The 18612-nt window shown below is 38.7% G+C and overlaps 1 protein-coding gene across 11 annotated transcripts in view; it reads right to left on the reverse strand.

Moving 5' to 3' along the window:
• The window catches only part of LOC129777510 (histone-lysine N-methyltransferase 2D), a 578056-nt gene that overhangs the window by 113190 nt on the left and 446254 nt on the right, over positions 1 to 18612 (reverse strand). For 10 of the 11 annotated variants that reach the window (XM_055783812.1, XM_055783817.1, XM_055783814.1 and 7 more), the window contains one exon: positions 5151 to 5243. The exons of the other annotated variant lie outside the window; for it this stretch is intronic. In XM_055783812.1, the coding sequence (XP_055639787.1) occupies positions 5151 to 5243 (93 nt within the window). The remainder of the gene's footprint in view (positions 1 to 5150; positions 5244 to 18612) is intronic. 11 annotated transcript variants of the gene reach the window in all.

Genomic DNA, 18612 nt, shown 5'->3' on the forward strand with positions numbered 1-18612 from the left:
CTTTCTGGTTGGCCCTCCTGGTGTTGTTTTTATTATTTTGAACCATATTATATGAGTAACAATCGTGAAAATCTAAGAAATCGTTACCTGTTTTTTGACTTAGGATTACGTTTTTTGCGACGTCTGCGACCATATTTTGATGATCTATATACCAACCGTATCGAAAATTATCTTAGATTTGTTTGATATGCCCTACATTACCATTCCCTATTTCATAAATGGTTGAAATTATAGAAAATCGGAAGTATTCCAATTTTCCTATACATTTGTTCAGCCCATTTGTGTGCTTACTTATCCGTGCTGTTAATAACGATCAACTAATGTATCAGAAAGGCATATTATTCATAAACCACTGCGAATCCGGCTCACGTGAATCGTTCTCTCGAAATGAAAATGCAGCGTTCTTCCTACGGACGATGTGGATATCGAAAATGTTGCAATTCAAGCCCCGCCCGTTTTCAATATAATGACTATAAACAATCAATTCGCGATTTTTGATCACAGCATTCACGATTCATTAGCATCCAGCTAGCGATCGGACGCGAGTGGAGCTTTACATATACTGAAATCATCAGCTGTTCGGATAAATTTTCAAACTTTTCGTATGATACCACCCATTATTTTTTGCATAGTACTGCTGGTGTGGGTAGGTTCAAATTCGTTTACGCAGATAAGTTTGTCCATAGGTTTAATGATTTGACAAGGGATCTGTAATTGTGGAGAGAAGACAAAGGTCTTAATCACTGGGGCATCAATGAATGGGAAAATTACAAGGAGGAGAGTCATCAAAACACCATTTGGCCATTCTTTCGATCGCTCAAAGGTCCGGTGAAGTTCTGGCCTGACTTGGAAAGCTGCCATTACACCCGTATGGTCGTCAACTGGTATAATAAGTAGAAGATTGACTTCATTGGAAAAATTATCAATCCACCAAATTGATCGGAATTTCGTCCCATATACACTCTGTACTACTTCTATAAGACCACCCTGATTCTATTTCGTTGCAACACAAACAGTTATAATTTCAACAAGATACAAGATATATCCATACATTGAATGCTTAGAATAAAGTATATTTAACGTCAATTTCGTTCAAAAGAGTTGTTTGTTTATTTATTAAGCCTTAATATGATAATTTCAGCTGTCCAGTTTCTATAAGACCATTTCAAAATTCATAAGTATTATCAATGAAAAATTCAAAACGATCGGCTGAATAATTGTCAACCTTGCCAATTCGGCTTATAACCTGGAGATTCGTGTTTGAATACTGTTTACCAAATGCTGCTGAACGATTTTCTCGATATTTTTTCCATGTTTCCGAAATTGAGACCTTGAGCTCTTCAGTCGTGGTGTACTGTTTTCCCTCAGTGTAGATTCTACGTACAAGGATCCCCCTAAGATTTTCAACAGGAATCAAATCTGGAGAGCGAGCCAACCAGTCCAAAAAATTAACTTTTTGGTCCATTGCTTAGTTACCTTGCTGATATGATATATGAATTTTTTGTGACGATATCCACTTAAAAACGATAGGAGAGAGGATTCCAGAGCATGTATGTAATGATGTGAAAGCTATCTTGAGCTTTCCGGTTGCACAGAATCCCACCCAAACCAATGCAGGAGCCTCCACCAAAATTCCTGGTTGAAAAATACTGTTCCCTTCTTCCGTAAATCACGCCAGAACCCTTTGAAACCATCAGGACCATCCTAATTGAACTTTTTTTTCGTCAGTGAAGATAACCTATACATTGAAGAAGTTTTCGTTATGGTATATAGCAAAATGCATTCTTTTGGAAATATTCTTTGTCACAACATACCATGTCCCACTGTCGGTTCATGTGAGCTTTGGCAAAACTCAGACGCCTTCCGATGTGAGATGGTCTAAGATGAGGAGCTTTAACGTTTCAAACCCTCTTTATGTGAGGATTTTTTACCAAAACTTGACGAATTGTCACCTGAGTAACATTTCAATTGAAATATTGTTTTATTTGCAGAAGCGATTTTGAGGTATTCGAAGCTGTTCTAGCTATTTCCCGCTTATCCCGGTCAGAGAGCTTCGATTTACGTGGAGCTCTCTCCTTCTTACCATATCCTTGAGGATTCGTCAAATAATTGAACACTACTTTATGGGATCGTCCAATCCGACGAGAAATTTTTCTGATACCAACATTTTCTTGGTGAAATGCATCGATTTGTCTTACTTTTCTCTCCGTGAGCACTTTTCCCTTCAGCATTTTCCAGATTTATTGATCAAAACATTACTCATGATAGTGCGCTCACTTTTATGTTGTCAAAAATAGGGTGACCCAAATTTTAGATGAAATAAAAAATCTAACTTTCTCATCTTTATAGATAGAGGTAAACATAGTTCGACAATGTTGTAGTCCTAGCTATTTGAGACATCTTTGTAGAACAAAGATTTTCTCTATCTCTTGAAATAACCGATATAACGCTTTTTTTCTAAGTTACTAAGGGTCACCAAGAAAAAAACTGTTTTTTTGCTCTAACTTCTATATTTCACATCGTAATTGCAAACTGTTTCGAAAGACTTTTAAAGCTTACTAATACAAACATTTCTCGATGCAGAACATGTCGATATCTCAATTTTACTTAAAGTTATTGATTATTCTTCCCAAAAAAACATGCGCTTTTCATTTGTTTGTCATTCTTTCTGAGGCAAACGTAAACAAAGTTTATTGGCGGCATTTGAAAGAGCATATTTCACTCTACATGATGTGTGATTTTCAAAACTATGTTATTTTTTGTGTTTGAGTAAATTAAAATTGAAATCATGAAAGTCGTACGAAGACAGTTTTGATGTAGAATTTGAAATATAAAAGTTAAAGCAGAAAAAACACGTTTTTTCATGGTCACCCTAATTCAACTTAGAAAACAGCGTTAAATCGATTATTTTGAAGGATAGAAACAAGCTTCGTTCTACAAAGTTGTTTAGAAAAATTGGGGCTACAACATTATTGAACTATGTTTATCGCTATCTATAAAGATAAGAAAGTTAGATTTTTCATTTCATCGATAATTTTGGTCACCCTGTTTTTGATAACATAAAAATGAGCGTTCTATCATATGTAACAACTTTGTCTAAGACAGTTTTTGTCTAAACAATAAATATCTCCCACAAAGTTGTTTTTAGCGCCTTCTATCTGAGTTGCATTAGGGTAACTATGAAAAAACGTTTTTTTTTACTCTAACTTTTATATTTAAAATTTTACATCAAAATGGTCTTCGTACTACTTTTAGAGCTTATCAATACCAACATTTTGCGATGCAGAGCAAGTTTTTTGGGAAGAAATACCAATAACTTCAAGTAAAGTTGAGATATCGACAAGTTCTGCATCGAAAAATGTTTGTATTAGTAAGCTCTAAAAGTCTTTCGAAGACAGTTTGCATGTAGAACTTGAAATATAAAAGTTAGAGCAAAAAAACAGTTTTTTTCATGGTGACCCTAACGTAACTTAGAAAAAAGGCGTTATATCGGTTATTTCAAGAGATAGAGAAAAACTTTGTTCTGCAAAGATGTCTCAAATAATTGGAGCTACAACATTGTCGAACTATGTTTACCTCTATCTATAAAGATAAGAAAGTTAGATTATAAATGAGAAAGTTAGATTTTTTATTTCATCGACAATTTTGGTCACCCTATTTTTGACAACATAAAAACGAGCTCTCTATCATGAGTAACAACTTTATCTAAGACAGTTTTTGTCTAGAGAATAACTGTCAAGCTATAAATGCTAATTTCCACTTAAATGCATCTCCTGGACCATTGTGCAATGGCACAAAGCAGCAAGATCATCACCTGCTCTTATAGGGATTTTGGGAAATTATCCCAGGCATGCTGAAGAAATGTGACAAAACTATCAAAAAACTAGCTCAAATGGAAAAGTGGTAGAACAAGATAGTAAATACGGTTACCAGCATTACTGTGTAGAAAATGATGGGTGGTATCACACCAAAAGTTCGAAAATTCATCCGAAGAGCTGACGAAAAATTTTACATGTATTCATGAACTTTTAATTAAACAACCTACAAAATAACATCCTTCCCTTTTTGTACGTTATTTCTATGCTGGGAAATTTCATGCTTCATGCGACTCAATTATAACTGAAGCAGACTTTAGGTGCCCATATTTAAAAAAAATATTAGGAATTTCAATAGTTTGCTTGAAAGTCCATCTCAGTCAAGGTTGGCCAGCAGTTGATGGTTGCCATCGGCTGGCAGTAAAAGCACTACAAATATTGTGCTCATCCTGGCCAACCTCAGTTTCTATTTTGCTACTGTGTTGAATTTTTTTTTGCTACTGCTGTTTCTACTAAATGTTTCAAAGAGTTACATCACCCATGTTTTTGTCGAAAAATTAATAGAAATTCAATTCTTGGATACAAATAGGAAACAAACCAGTCCCACTAGCTTAATCCTCCCATCCAACTAACGTACAAAGTCAACAACAGCGATATCAACCGCCTCGTGATGTTAATGATTTATTCATTTTCTCACTTGTTTGATTTTTCTTTCGGAGACACGACACTCACGGAGTGGGGGAGATGTGAAGAATAAAAGTTGTGATAGACGGCAGGCGCAGGAAACACCCGAATTCTTCGCATGAATATTTATCACCATAACTCCGGGACTTAGCAAGGCGGAAAAGTACCTTCAAGTGGTTTCATGCCGCCGAGAAAGGCTGCCAAATGCTTTCGCTCTCGACATTCTTTGTTTTTTGCTGCTAGCTTTGCGTTGGTGTGATAAAATTGGGTCATTGAGCAATTTGATTAATTTACATTCCGAAACTGAGTGGCCGAACCTGGTAGGGACAAGGTACATTTCCAGCGAAATGTTTATTGCAGAGGTGATCTAAAATTACATCATTTGAGTTGTTAAATTAACGTTTGCCCATGATCACTTAATCTCCATTTCCATCGCTGTGGCTATCCGCTCTCGTACATTGAAGTTTCATTTTCATATTTTTGGCTTTTATCTGTATCGCTTAACATGTGAAACACCATCTAAAGCCCTGTGAAAAGCGTTTCTAGTATACACACATAATCACACACGCACACACACCAACATGAAAACACATACAACTTCTTCACACAGCTTTTCGGAAAGAGGGTTGGTTGGTTGATAATGGAACAAACCTCGGAGGTCCACCTGCGACGCCATCGATAAGGCTAACGTTGGGAGGTGGGGGTGGCGGTGGAAGATCCGTGTGCGCTGGACATCGATACATTCTGGTGACGATGACGATGATGATTCGGTGGCATCGGGGTACGAAATTGGATTTGGCACCGAGTCAGCAGACAGGACAGGACAGCACATCGTTTGGAAAAAGGCGAATATATTGGTATATATACACACACATTCACATTGAGAGATACATTTTCGGGAATGTGGCACAATAATCATTTCGTCGAGAAAAAAGAAGGAGTTATATTCACACATGATAATCAATGGATATTATTGAAACGTGCAGGAGATTTGGGGGGAATGTAACTTAGAAGATATTCACTATCAATATCGGGGTAGGAAATTGTCTTCACATCGTGTTATACAACTATAAGAATGTACATTCTAACATCTAACAGGGTCGTCAAGCACTACGGGTTTGAAAGAGTAAGAGTGTAATTTAAATTCTTTGGGTGTATCGTCTTCAAACAAGTATGCCGATTGTTATCATTTATCGAATGCGAAGAACGGATTTTACCAGTAGAGAGCGCTCGTTTTAATAGATGAATAATGGATAATGAATCCTGGAGAGATCATTGCATGCAACGGGTTGGATTTTTTGCATGAACAAATAGCGGTCAAATTGAACCCTTCTTGAGAATGTTCAATCGTTACAGAACACGAACGAGAACACGAACACTTTCAGAAGTTTTTGTTTCGTAGTATTTGCTCATGTATTGCATTAATTTTTATGAGATTTATTCCTTAGGAAAATTAATGCAATGCATAGCCTGGAGCAATACCTACTTCAAATTTCCTTGCCATACACAGTCATGTTGAGCAAACTTACATCTTGTTCTTTGAATTGAAAATTCAAAAGTATAACTAGATTCGAAAATATCCATGACCATAACGAAATTTGAACCCGATGATCCCACTATAAACATTAACGCTGCACTCACAAAGTGTTATTCGAATTTTACTAATGGAAGGATCGCCTTAATTTTGACGTATGCCCGTCAACACTTATTTGGTGATTACAATGTTTTTTTAAGACGAATCTCATGCCAACTCGACTGGCCGTTGGCAGCACCATCTCAGATAGCAGTGGAACGTTGGGGGTGTAAAGACATGGGTCATTTAAGCAACTTTGCATAATTGAAATATTCGAAAAATAATTCGACTACTTTTTGGAAAAAGCCAATTTTTTTCTTAATTTTTTTACAAAAATTTATAACTTAAAAACTATGATACCTAAAAAATTCATGTTGTTGGAGCAACCCTAGAATATTAAGAGTTTTCGCAACGAAACTTTCATGATCAAAAAACCCTACAACAGTGGTGAACTTATATGTAGTCATCTCACTAGAATCAGCTTGCATCTGCTATAATTAAGCTTCAGATAGGAGAGAAACTGATCTCGATAGAGAGACAGAAATCAATTCAGATGAATCTCTTTTTGTACATAATTCCCATATCTATCAATACGGAAACAAGTAACTAGTTGGCCAAAGTGGACCGCTTGAAACGTATATGTATTCATAGTCAAATAAAAGTTTTCGTAAATATATATCATTTTGAATCGTGTGATTAAAAAGTGTAGTGGTTATAATCAGTTCTCGTAGTTCCTGTCCGACTTTTCAAGTGCGCAAACCGTTCAAATCCCACTGCGGAAACACTTTTGGTCCTTCGAACCGGATTAAGTGATCGTAAAGTGCTTTGTGATACTGTGAAAAACTCGGACATCAATCGGACATCAGTGTTCAGTGCAATAGTTGACTCTGGACTGGACTCGCTGGCCCATACGCAAAGTGAAAATCTAACGCTCGTTGCTGCAAGTGAACAGAAGACTGAAGTAGAATAATTACAGTGCGCGAAAGATCGAATGTTGTTCGACTTCGATCTCCGATTAGTGTCGTTGGCGTGTTATCGGCCGCTTTCAGTGGAGAGCCAACTCATCCGCAGTTAGAGTGTTCTTTATCAGGCGAGAGTGGCACGACGGCTTGGCTTGGGTCATTGGCCGATCAAAAGCAGCAAATTTCTACACTGTGGTTGGCATTGTGAGTACCCGTGTGTTCAAACACTATTCTTATCGAGAACACTACTAGCTTCGATTGGCTTGTTTGCTTTCATCCTGATTGAGTTGTTGGTTGGTAGCTTGTGCTCTGGTTCGCTTATTGCTTAGTGGTAAATTCTGGTGAACGTAGGTGAGGAGTTGAGTAGATTTCGTAAACGGTTGCAGATTCGTGAAAAATGGCACTGAATTTGAGAGAACTTACTCGTCAAGAACATTTTTATCTCGACACCATGGAAAATCTAAAAGATTTTATGGAAAACTTCGAAGCTGACCGCGACAGTGAACAACTTGAGGGATGGAAGCAACAAGCTGAGATATTACAATGTTTTTATACTGAATTTCAGGCGAATCGGTTAAAAATTGAAATGTGTATAGATGTAGCCGATAGGTCCGAAAAAGATGTGAAGGATGCAGAAACAACAAGTGTCGTAGAAGAAACAAATCGTCTTGTTCGACGTGCATTTGAAAAAGATTATGTGCGAGTGGTTAGCTTTCTGAAGAGAGAAATAAAAAGGTTACAAATAAATTTCCCTACCACTTCTATTGGTAGTACAACTTCAACAGACCACTCTTTTTCGCGCATTATGCTTCCCGAAGTTAAACTACCAACCTTTGACGGATGTGTTTCAGAATGGATAACCTTCCGGGACACTTTTAAATCACTCATAGACTCGAATCCCCAACTGTCGCCAATAGACAAACTGTCGTATCTCGTTGCATCTCTTTCTAAAGATGCCAGGAAAGTTATCGAATCCGTCGAACACACAGCCGCAAATTATACTGTTGCTTGGGCACTGCTGGAAAAGCGATTCGACAATAAAAAGTTGATTGTAAAAACCTATATTGATAGTCTTTTTTCGATTGAACCAATAAAAAAGGAATGTTACGAATCACTAATGCATTTAGTTGACGATTTCGAGCGGAATCTGTGCATGATCGAGAAGATAGGCATTCTAACGGACGGTTGGAGTGTGTTGCTGGCACATATGATTTGTAGTCGCCTAGATGCGTCGACGTTGAAGCAATGGGAAATTCAACACAAATCCACGGAAGTTCCCAAATACAATGATATAATAACATTCCTTCGCACACAGCTTACAGTGTTACAATCTTTGACATTGTCGAAGTCACGTTCGGTCGATCCAGTCAGATTCGATTCAAATAGATCACAGAAATCTAAGATAAATACAGTCCACACAACTACCAATACCACATCATCACCTGGCTCATGCCCTTTTTGTTTGAAATCACCGCATTCGCCATTCAAGTGCGAATCATTCCAGAAATTGTCGGTAGCCCAACGCTTCGAACAGGTGAAAAAGAAAAATCTGTGCATCAACTGTTTTTCCTCCTCCCACCTACTCAGAAATTGTTCTTCTGGTTCTTGCAGAGTATGCAACCAAAAGCATCACACTATGCTCCACCACCCATCGCAAGATCGCTTGTCCACTCAATCGAAACCAAACACCACTGCTGTTTTGCCCACTTCGCCATCGCATCAAATTGATCAGTCCAACCTATCAAACCAACCGTCACAACCACGGTTATCATCGTCGACAGAATCTCAATTGCCTTCAACCTCGACCCAAACTAGCCTCGTGTCCACCACTCTCGTTGGTAGCAGTCAAAGAATGCCTGCTACAGTTCTGCTGCAAACCGCAATCATCAAGGTTTTCGGTTCTGGTGGAGACGCCCTGTGGGCCAGGGCACTGTTGGATCCTGCGTCGCAGTTGTGCTTAATTACTGAAAACATGGTCCAGAAATTAAAGCTTCGTCGCTATCCAAATCGCCAAGAAATTGGTGGAGTTGGAAACACTCTCGTCGTGTCGTATCATGCTGTTGACGTTCGGATAGGATCTCATTGTACGAAATTTACGGTTGAGGAATCTTGTCAAATATTGAAGAAAATCACTCGTGAGCTTCCAGTGAACCCTGTTGATTCGTCAACTTGGAATATTCCATCCGAAGTCATACTGGCTGATCCAATGTTCTATGCGCCAGGGCCAATAGATTTGCTTCTGGGAATGGAACTATATTTCGATATTCTTCTTGAAGGATTAATAAAACTGGGCCCTGAGAAGCCACTTCTTCAAAATACTGTTTTCGGATGGGTAGCATCCGGAAAAATAGGAGCTCACCACCCTCGTACCCAACACAAGTTAGCTCACGTGTGCAGCGCAGAATCAGTCGATGATCCAATTTCTCGCTTCTGGGAAATAGAATCTTGTTGGTTCAATAGTATACGATCCCCAGATGGAACTTTCTGCGAGCATTTTGTTGCTAACACCTTTCGTGACGAATCTGGAAGATTTGTCGTTACCTTACCGAAACGCCCAGATATATTGTCTCAACTCGGGAGTTCCGAGGAAATAGCCACTCGAAGGTTCCTTGCCCTTGAACGCAGACTTGATGCGAACCTCCCACTCAAAGAAGCGTACACTTCATTTGTTGCTGAATATTTGCAACTCAATCACATGCGTGAGATCGACGACACGGATAACACATTTCCGTCTTACTACTTACCTCATCATGGAGTAGAGAAGGTGGATAGTACAACCACCAAATTACGGGTGGTCTTTGACGCCTCTGCAGAATCTCACACAAAGCGGTATTTGGGCGCACGTTCCAGGCATCGAAAATCCTGCAGACATAATTTCCCGTGGTATGCGGCCAGCACAATTGCAAGAAACCGCATCCTGGTGGAATGGTCCACCCTGGCTCAGCCAACCATCGCGTTTTTGGCCACCTCTAATTCCACCAACTTCCGTCGAATTGCCGTCAGAAATGCTGGAAGAAAGGACAGTTTCTCTGCCAGTGCGGGTGCACCCTCCGAATGAAATCTTTTTCTTACGATCGTCGTTTCCGGCGCTTGTTCGTCTCATTGCATTTCTTCGTCGCTTCATTCATAACAGCAAACTTATCAATCGCTCAAATCGACGATATGGTTTCCCACAAGCTTCAGAACTTGCGGAAGCCTCCAACAACCTAGTTCGACTGGCACAACTCGAGTCTTTCAGCAAGGATATCGCTGCTGTGGCTAAAAATGGCCAGGTTGACTCACACTCTGATCTACGAACACTTGCACCAATTCTGATCAACGGCATTCCAAGACTTCGTGGCCGACTCAGGCATGCGGCCATATCCGAAGACACTAAACATCCGATAATCCTACCTGCACGACATCCACTAACTACGTCTATTGTGACCTACTATCACCTGAAAAATCTTCACGCCGGTCCTCAGCTGCTTGTAGCATGTGTCCGGGAAAAAATCTGGCCACTTCGCATTCGAAATTTAGCACGAAGCGTAGTGTACTCATGTGTAAACTGTTTTCGCTGTCGTCCTCGTACCCTCGATCAGATCATGGGAGATCTGCCTTCAGAACGAGTTACTCCAACGTTACCCTTCCTCAATACTGGAGTGGATTTTTGTGGACCGTTCCAGTATCGCAAAGCCAGCAGGGCTCCACCAATAAAATGCTACGTAGCCATCTTTGTTTGCCTTGTCACCAAGGCAGTTCATGTGGAGCTAGTCTACGATCTCTCCACTCAAGCGTTCATAGCAGCGCTGCATCGATTTGTCGCCCGAAGAGGAAAACCGAACCTCATAGAATGCGACAATGCCAAGAACTTCAAGGGTGCTGTGAGGGAACTAAAAGAATTAGCCAAGCAGTTTCGTTCTCAACAACATCAAAGAGAAATAGTCAACCGTTGTGCTGATGACGGGATATCCTTTAAATTCATTCCGCCACGCAGCCCAAATTTCGGTGGGCTATGGGAAGCAGCGGTGAAGTCCTTCAAGCAGCACTTCCGTCGAACCCTAGGAAACTCGATCCTATCCCAGGACGAATTCGTCACCCTGCTGGCCCGCATCGAAGCCTGTTTGAATTCTCGACCGCTGACTCCACTTACGGCTGAAGTCAATGACTTGGAAGTTTTGACACCAAGTCATTTCCTCGTCCATCGTCCTCTCACTTGCTTCCCGGAACCCAATCTGTCTGATGTACCCCAAAACAGACTCGATCGTTGGCAACGAAATCAAGAGCTTCTTCGGCGGTTGTGGAAACGCTGGACGATCGATTACCTGTCTGGTCTTCATCCACGTACCAAGTGGACTCGCATACGAGACAACGTCGCCATAGGAACGATGGTCCTTCTTAAGGACGATAATCTGCCGCCTCTTAAATGGAGATACGGGAGAGTCAGCAAAATTTACCATGGAGACGATGGAAATATCCGTGTTGTAGACGTCCGAACAGCAGAAGGAGAGTACCAACGAGGTATCACAAAGATATGTGTGCTGCCTATCCAACAAACAGCTGGGCCTACTGAAGTACCCGGCCTCTGCTCAGATGACCACTAGGTTCTTCCATCGCAGTACTCAGTACTGCGCAACGAACGGAGGCCTTTGAGCCTCCGTACCCTGTAAGTATTGTATTAATTGAATTTTCAAAAAATAATGGATTTTTTTACTCCGGCATATGTAACGCCCCCATGGCTGCTTCGATGGATCACCATTGAGTACGCCCAACCCCGATGACAACAAGATGAACCCTGGATTCCCGAAAACTGCATTTCCGTCGCTTCAAGAAGGTCACCACAACCATGGAATATAGGAAGGCAGCCGAACCGAACAAAACTCGTCAGAGTCCGATGTCCCAACCGTGATGTGGGGATAATACCAGACGAATAACAGTCTCCGGAGGATAAGGAAGCATCATCATCCCACCAGCAGCACTTGTCGCAGATATGTCGGTTGAAAGGTGTATCCTTTCAACAGGGGCCGGCATATGTTGGAGCAACCCTAGAATATTAAGAGTTTTCGCAACGAAACTTTCATGATCAAAAAACCCTACAACAGTGGTGAACTTATATGTAGTCATCTCACTAGAATCAGCCTGCATCTACTATAATTAAGTTTCAGATAGGAGAGAAACTGATCTCGATAGAGAGACAGAAATCAATTCAGATGAATCTCTTTTTGTACATAATTCCCATATCTATCAATACGGAAACAAGTAACTAGTTGGCCAAAGTGGACCGCTTGAAACGTATATGTATTCATAGTCAAATAAAAGTTTTCGTAAATATATATCATTTTGAATCGTGTGATTAAAAAGTGTAGTGGTTAAAATCAGTTCTCGTAGTTCCTGTCCGACTTTTCAAGTGCGCAAACCGTTCAAATCCCACTGCGGAAACACATGTCAAAGGATGAAATGTAGGAAATTATTTCAATTTTCAGGAATTTATTCTGGTTTTCATTAAAAATTATCAAATAATTTATTGGAAAAAAATCATCGAAAAAAAAAATATTTTGAAAATTAAAATTCATTTTTCTCGAAAACATATGCTTTTTAAATTCTGAAAAAAAAAGATATAAATAGCCCTTAAAATTTCCAACAAGTTTTCCATACATCGGACGATGGGCACATTTACATGGAAAGAGTTATTCTAACAACAACTTTTTCATTTTTTTTCTTTGAAAAAATACTATTAATGTTTAAATCGTAACATTTTTATGTATAAACTAGCTGACCAGGCAAACGATGTTCTGCCAAATAAATTATTTCTAGTGAATATTTTGGGTGTTGAATAAAACACACTAATGTATTGTAAGTGTGTTTGAATATTTTAACGATCTTTAAAATAAATCGAATGACCGATAAAAAAACCAATTAAATGATTTGAACGAAAGGTTATATGATGTTTCTTGGTGTATTTCATTAACGTAACTGACATGTTTGATCTCTTAAAAGTGAAACGTCAACTGAAAAAACTAATATAAGTTTGTCGTAAAGTAGAAAAAATGAAATATAGAAAATCAATATTTATTGCTGTCTCCTTGTTAGAAAATACGTGCATGTGATTTTCAACATGGCTTAGTTTATAACAGCTCGGTCTCGTTCATAAAATGGAAAACAGCGATACGCCAGCTAACTTCAATGGAGCTGATTAATCGGCCTGTTTGGAATCGCGTTATTTTATCGTTGTCATTCAATCGAGGAGTATTCACATCGGTAATCTAAGTTTGAAACACAGCCATATTGCTTCCTTTATTCATGGATGTTTTTATTACTCTTCACCGATTTGCAGAACTCAATATTCATATATGCATATGAGTGATCGGATTTTACAATTCGATCGAAATCGACATTTACACTCTTAAATTCGTTCGCTTTGTCGCGAAACAATGGTCAAAATGAGTCATCCGTATTTGTGGTTCAATTTACTCTCTATCTGATCGGCATAATTCCGGAAATAATTCTAAATTGTTGAAATTTGAATGAAAATTATTATTCGATTTCGTTTGGATGCTAAATTTGTTTTGCATGTGTTTTAATGCTAAATTTTGCGTGTTTATTCCACCCGAAAAACCATTACTATTTTTGCTTCATAGAAATGGAACATGGAGACCAATGTTGTTTACGTCGAATTGCGTGGCAAGGTTGTCACATTTGCTCAACTCGATTGGACTTGAGCTTGAACAGAATGCAAAATTGCGCTTTTTCCATTCAACAGAATACAACCAACAATATGTGGGGACGAATACGATCGAACTTCATTTTGTGTTTGAACACACACACGCAATGTCATGACAATGCATTGCGCATTGGCCTGGCTATAACTAAAGCTGTGTCGGCGTTGCTCATGATAGTGTCTCGCAAGTGAATGTGTTATTCCTCGCACCGCTTTTGTTGATTGTGTAGTAAGAATTGCAGTCGTTCACTCTCTACCTTCGCGTATATGTCGACCATAAATTGTTGGCACAGCTTACGATATCTAGAATTGGCGTTTCTTGACCATGTCAAATCACCATATGATAAACATAAAAATCCATCGAGCGCGCCCTCTGTTTGTTTCGTCGCATGTTCATAAATATTAAATCAAAATGAGAGATGATGTTCATAATGAATTAAGTATCTGTGACGGGGTCTCGTTGGTCTAATGTTTATGCAAGATATTTTTCGTTAAAGAAACCCTTCTGACTTGCACTGTAGTCACGCGTATTCTTGAGCTTGCCACTCCAGAATACATTCAATACATTCATAGAAATCTCAACTATTTACTAATAAAAATGACGCAAGTAGTACTACGTTAAGAAGGAAAACCTTGGGAACGTTAATGCCATTGAAGAAGAACATAGCGAGGGTCGTATGAACGCAATTCAAGATTATTGTTTTTTCTTCGCATAAAATTTCTCGTGTCACCGTGCTATCATGATTCCAACAGCGCTTGTGCTTCGGATCTACACACGTGCTCTCCAGCTGATCTTTTATCAGGGTTGATGGCAATATCGTGAATGTCATTTTGAAATCCGAGCAAATGTGATTTGAAGAATTTCGATAACTCATTGTGCTCATTCAAAAAGGCTTCCAGCTCGTCGGAGATGCTCCCTGCTTTAGATGAATTGATGTTACTTGTGTATTTGTAGAATGGATGTTCAATGTTCAATCAAAATCGGTCGAGCCGTTTCGGAGGAGTTCGGTAACAAACACCGTGACACAAGATTTTTATATATATAGATTATCGCAATTTTCATGCTCTGCTAACTTTTCTCTACTCAGAAACATGTCAAGAACATGTCAAACGTAAGAATTTACACACAAAAATGTTACGAGCAAAACATATTTTTTTCAGGGTACAAAAATGACTTATATTCTAAAAACTATAAAAGATCAAAAGTTGATGTTTTAGACAGAAGTTTTAAGATCTAAAACTTTGTTGAATACACTATATCGCTATCTTGACTTTCAACAAAATTAGGGTTAGTTGTATTTTTTTCAAAGAAAACATGAAAAAGTTGTTGTTCGAAAAACTTTTTCCCTGTAAAAGTGCTCATCTTCCGATGTATGGACGACTTTTTGGAAATTGTAAGGGCTATTCATATATATATATATATATATATATATATATATATATATATATATATATATATATATATATATATATATATATATATATATATATATATATATATATATATATATATATATATATATATATATATATATATATATATATATATATATATATATATATTTGAGAATTTAAAAAAAATACGTTTTTGAGAAAAATAAATTTAATTTTTTTAAATAAGTTTTTTTTCAGCGAAATTTTTTTTTTCAAAAAAATTTTGGCATTTTTTTGTGAAAATTTAAATAATTTCCTACATTTCAATTTTTGACAAAAATTTTTTAGGTATCATAGTTTTTGAGTTATAATTTTTTTTAAAAATTAAGAAAAAAATTGTCTTTTTCCAAAAAGTAGTCTAATTCTTTTTCGAATATTTGAAGTTGCTTAAATGACCCATGCCACAACGTTTCACTGCTATTTGAGATGGTGCTGCCAACTTCTAAGACGAGTTGGCATGAAATTCGTCTCAAATAGCTACAAAAATTATATCTTTCATTCTAACTTTCGAAGTTCAACCTATTGACGATTCAGTAGACGGTTCTAAAAGTAATTTTAATATTCTCGTCCAATTCCTCAGCTTCTGTTTCTACAGCTACAACACCCACGAAGATATCTCGTGGCACATGCTGATCGAAAGTCGCATTCTACCACCTTAAATTTGATGTTTTACTATGAGCATTTAACGCTCGAGAAAGTAAGATGAAGTGTTCTGGTTTTCGATTTGAGTTGAATATGAGAAAAAAGACATAAAATATGAATGGTAAAAAAAAGATGACTCATTAAGATTGCCGACAAGCACTTTACGTTCGAGTATCGAGTCTTCACCCCTTTCTATGATTTAGAAATTGTGGGAGTGATATCCGCAGCAGGTCTGACGTACGAAACATTAATGGGCAAAGGAATTGAGAAAAGCAAAAGGACTTCCCACGAGGATTGTCAACATTCTGGACTATCGCCAACTAGATATAATTTTCCATGAAGCAAAAAAATCAAAATTTACGCGGTCCGAATCGTTTCGAGTTACTTTTCCTGGGTCTTCCCTCCCGGTTCACGTCATGGTAGATGAATTGAAACTCTTTAAATGAACGCTGATGTGTTGGACCGGTTAGATAGGGTTCCCTTAAAACTATCGATCTTCGTGTGAGATTGTACTTTCATGCTTATACCTTCTTTTTCTTCCTTCGCGAGCAAACGGTTCTCTTCAAACTAACAATAGAATAAGTCGAAATTTAAATAAAGAGTGTTCCACATCAAATTGCATCACGGAAAAAAGGCCGTAGAAAATTACCTATTGGGTATCTTCTCTTGAAAATTTGGGTAGAAATAGTTTAGAGTTTATGGTTTACACTGTATTCTTATCGCTGTCAGTTTTTCGAAAATTAGAACAAATGGCATCGCCCGAAAGGTAACGTCTCGAATTGATATTGCGTATGTACCTGGAAAATCCTCAACTATTTCATCGGGACATCGTGTCGTACTCGGAACAGTGTAGACAACAGTGGGTCGTGTGATTCAACGTTACTACGAAACTCTGATCATCGAACGGAAGGAGAAATGCGGTCAGAATGGATGTTCTACTAATGATGAGGATCACAAGCATGCCGTGAAAGCATTTAAGTGAAATACCAATGCTTCGGTCAGGGATGTGGTCAAAAAGTTGAATATGAGAAAACAGGATATAACATATGAATGTTAAAAATAGAAATGACTCACTCAGATTACCGAAAAGCACTTTACGTTCGAGTATCGAGTCTACATCCCTTCGCATGATGTAGAAAATGTGTCCAAAAAGCTTCCCACGAAGATTGTAAACATCCACAATTCAGAATGTTCCCGTGAAGGGAAAAAATCAAAATTTACGCCGTCCAACTCGTTTCCTCGTTTTCTTTCCGGGGTATTTCCTTCCTCCTCACAAGATTTTTGACGTAGGACTACGTCTAACCGGAAGATATAGGGGGTGAAATGGAAATCTAGGCACTGAACAAGTAGGAAAAAATGCAAGATTTGGAACGCTTCTAACTCGAGCATTTCTCAATAGATCGCAAAGGTTTTTGCATCAATTGATAGGAAATATATCTACGCATTTATCATTACGAATAACATTTCATTTTTCTTGAGATAAATAATTGAATAATTGTGAAATATCAAGCATTGTCAAAATGCACTATGTGCCCATTTTTGAATGGTCCATTTTGTGCTCCTCAAATCGTACCGACCAAAACGGGCAACCAGCGGCAGCAGCGAAATAGAATGAAGCACGATAGGAAAGGAAGAAGAGAAAAATGAACGAAACATTGGTCGCAGTCTCACACATGCGTAATTCTCGAGCCAGCCAGTCAGCTTAAAAATTCCCGCTCCGCTGCCGTAACGATCATTCTTTGTGTGGACACCGACTGGACAAAATCGTTGCTGGACGAGCTGGACGGCGAGGGATCGAGTGCCTTTCTCAAGGCAAGAGGGCGGAGGTGGTAGCGCTGGAGTAGAATAATAGAGTAGAGTAGAGTTTTCAAAGGGCCTTTCTCAAGGCTAGAGACGAATGAACTGCAAAAGTTTAAAGTCTCTATAATACAAGACCTTCCTTCCTTCCTTCCTTCCTTCCTTCCTTCCTTCCGTAACGATCATTCTCATTCAAACCGTACACCACATCGGTTCGCATCACAACACATCAACAAACCAACACAAGCAGCCATGTCTGGACATGGTAAAGGAGGAAAAGTGAAGGGAAAGGCAAAATCCCGCTCGAACCGTGTTGATCTGAAGTTCCCCGCAAGGGTAACTAGGCCGAGCGCGTTAGTACCAGTGCACCAGTCCACCTAGCCGGCGTTATATAGTTTCGGCCGCCGAAGTGATCGAGTTAGCTGGTAAAGCTGCTCGCGACGATAAGAAAACCCGCATTCGGAACAGAACACATTCGGTTCGGTGGACATCAAGACAACAGGCAGTTTCAGCGAGTGGCGAGTGGCAAACGCAATCGCAAAACGGCATCAGGTAGCAGAAGAAAAAAGTTTGTTCTTTATACGCACTGCTTTGGTGGCAAATCCAGAACAAGGCGGCATCGAGGGCGTTCGAAATGGTTTTTTTCAAAACCACGAGTACTAAATTTTCTAAATTGGAACCATTCCATAAAACAAGGCGCTTTTCAGGGCCATTAAACCTTCCAAAAAAGAGTTTAGGAAATACAGTTCAATGCTTTCTAAAACAATATCCAAAATAATAATAAAACACAAATTGATTTTTTCATAATTTGTTTGCCAGGATATGATGAGTATGTGAATTTGGCAGTTGTTCTGAGCTTATTGATTTCCACCAATTCTTAAATTGCTTCTAGATTGAAAGTACAGTAATTTACTCTTATCTCGACATTTAGCTAATTGGACGGACCTGTAATGTGACATATTTAGTTGGACATTTTTGTAAACATAGAGTTCGGGGTCCAAATTATGA

Source organism: Toxorhynchites rutilus, chromosome 3 (assembly GCF_029784135.1).
Source record: "Toxorhynchites rutilus septentrionalis strain SRP chromosome 3, ASM2978413v1, whole genome shotgun sequence".
Lineage (NCBI taxonomy): Eukaryota > Metazoa > Arthropoda > Insecta > Diptera > Culicidae > Toxorhynchites > Toxorhynchites rutilus.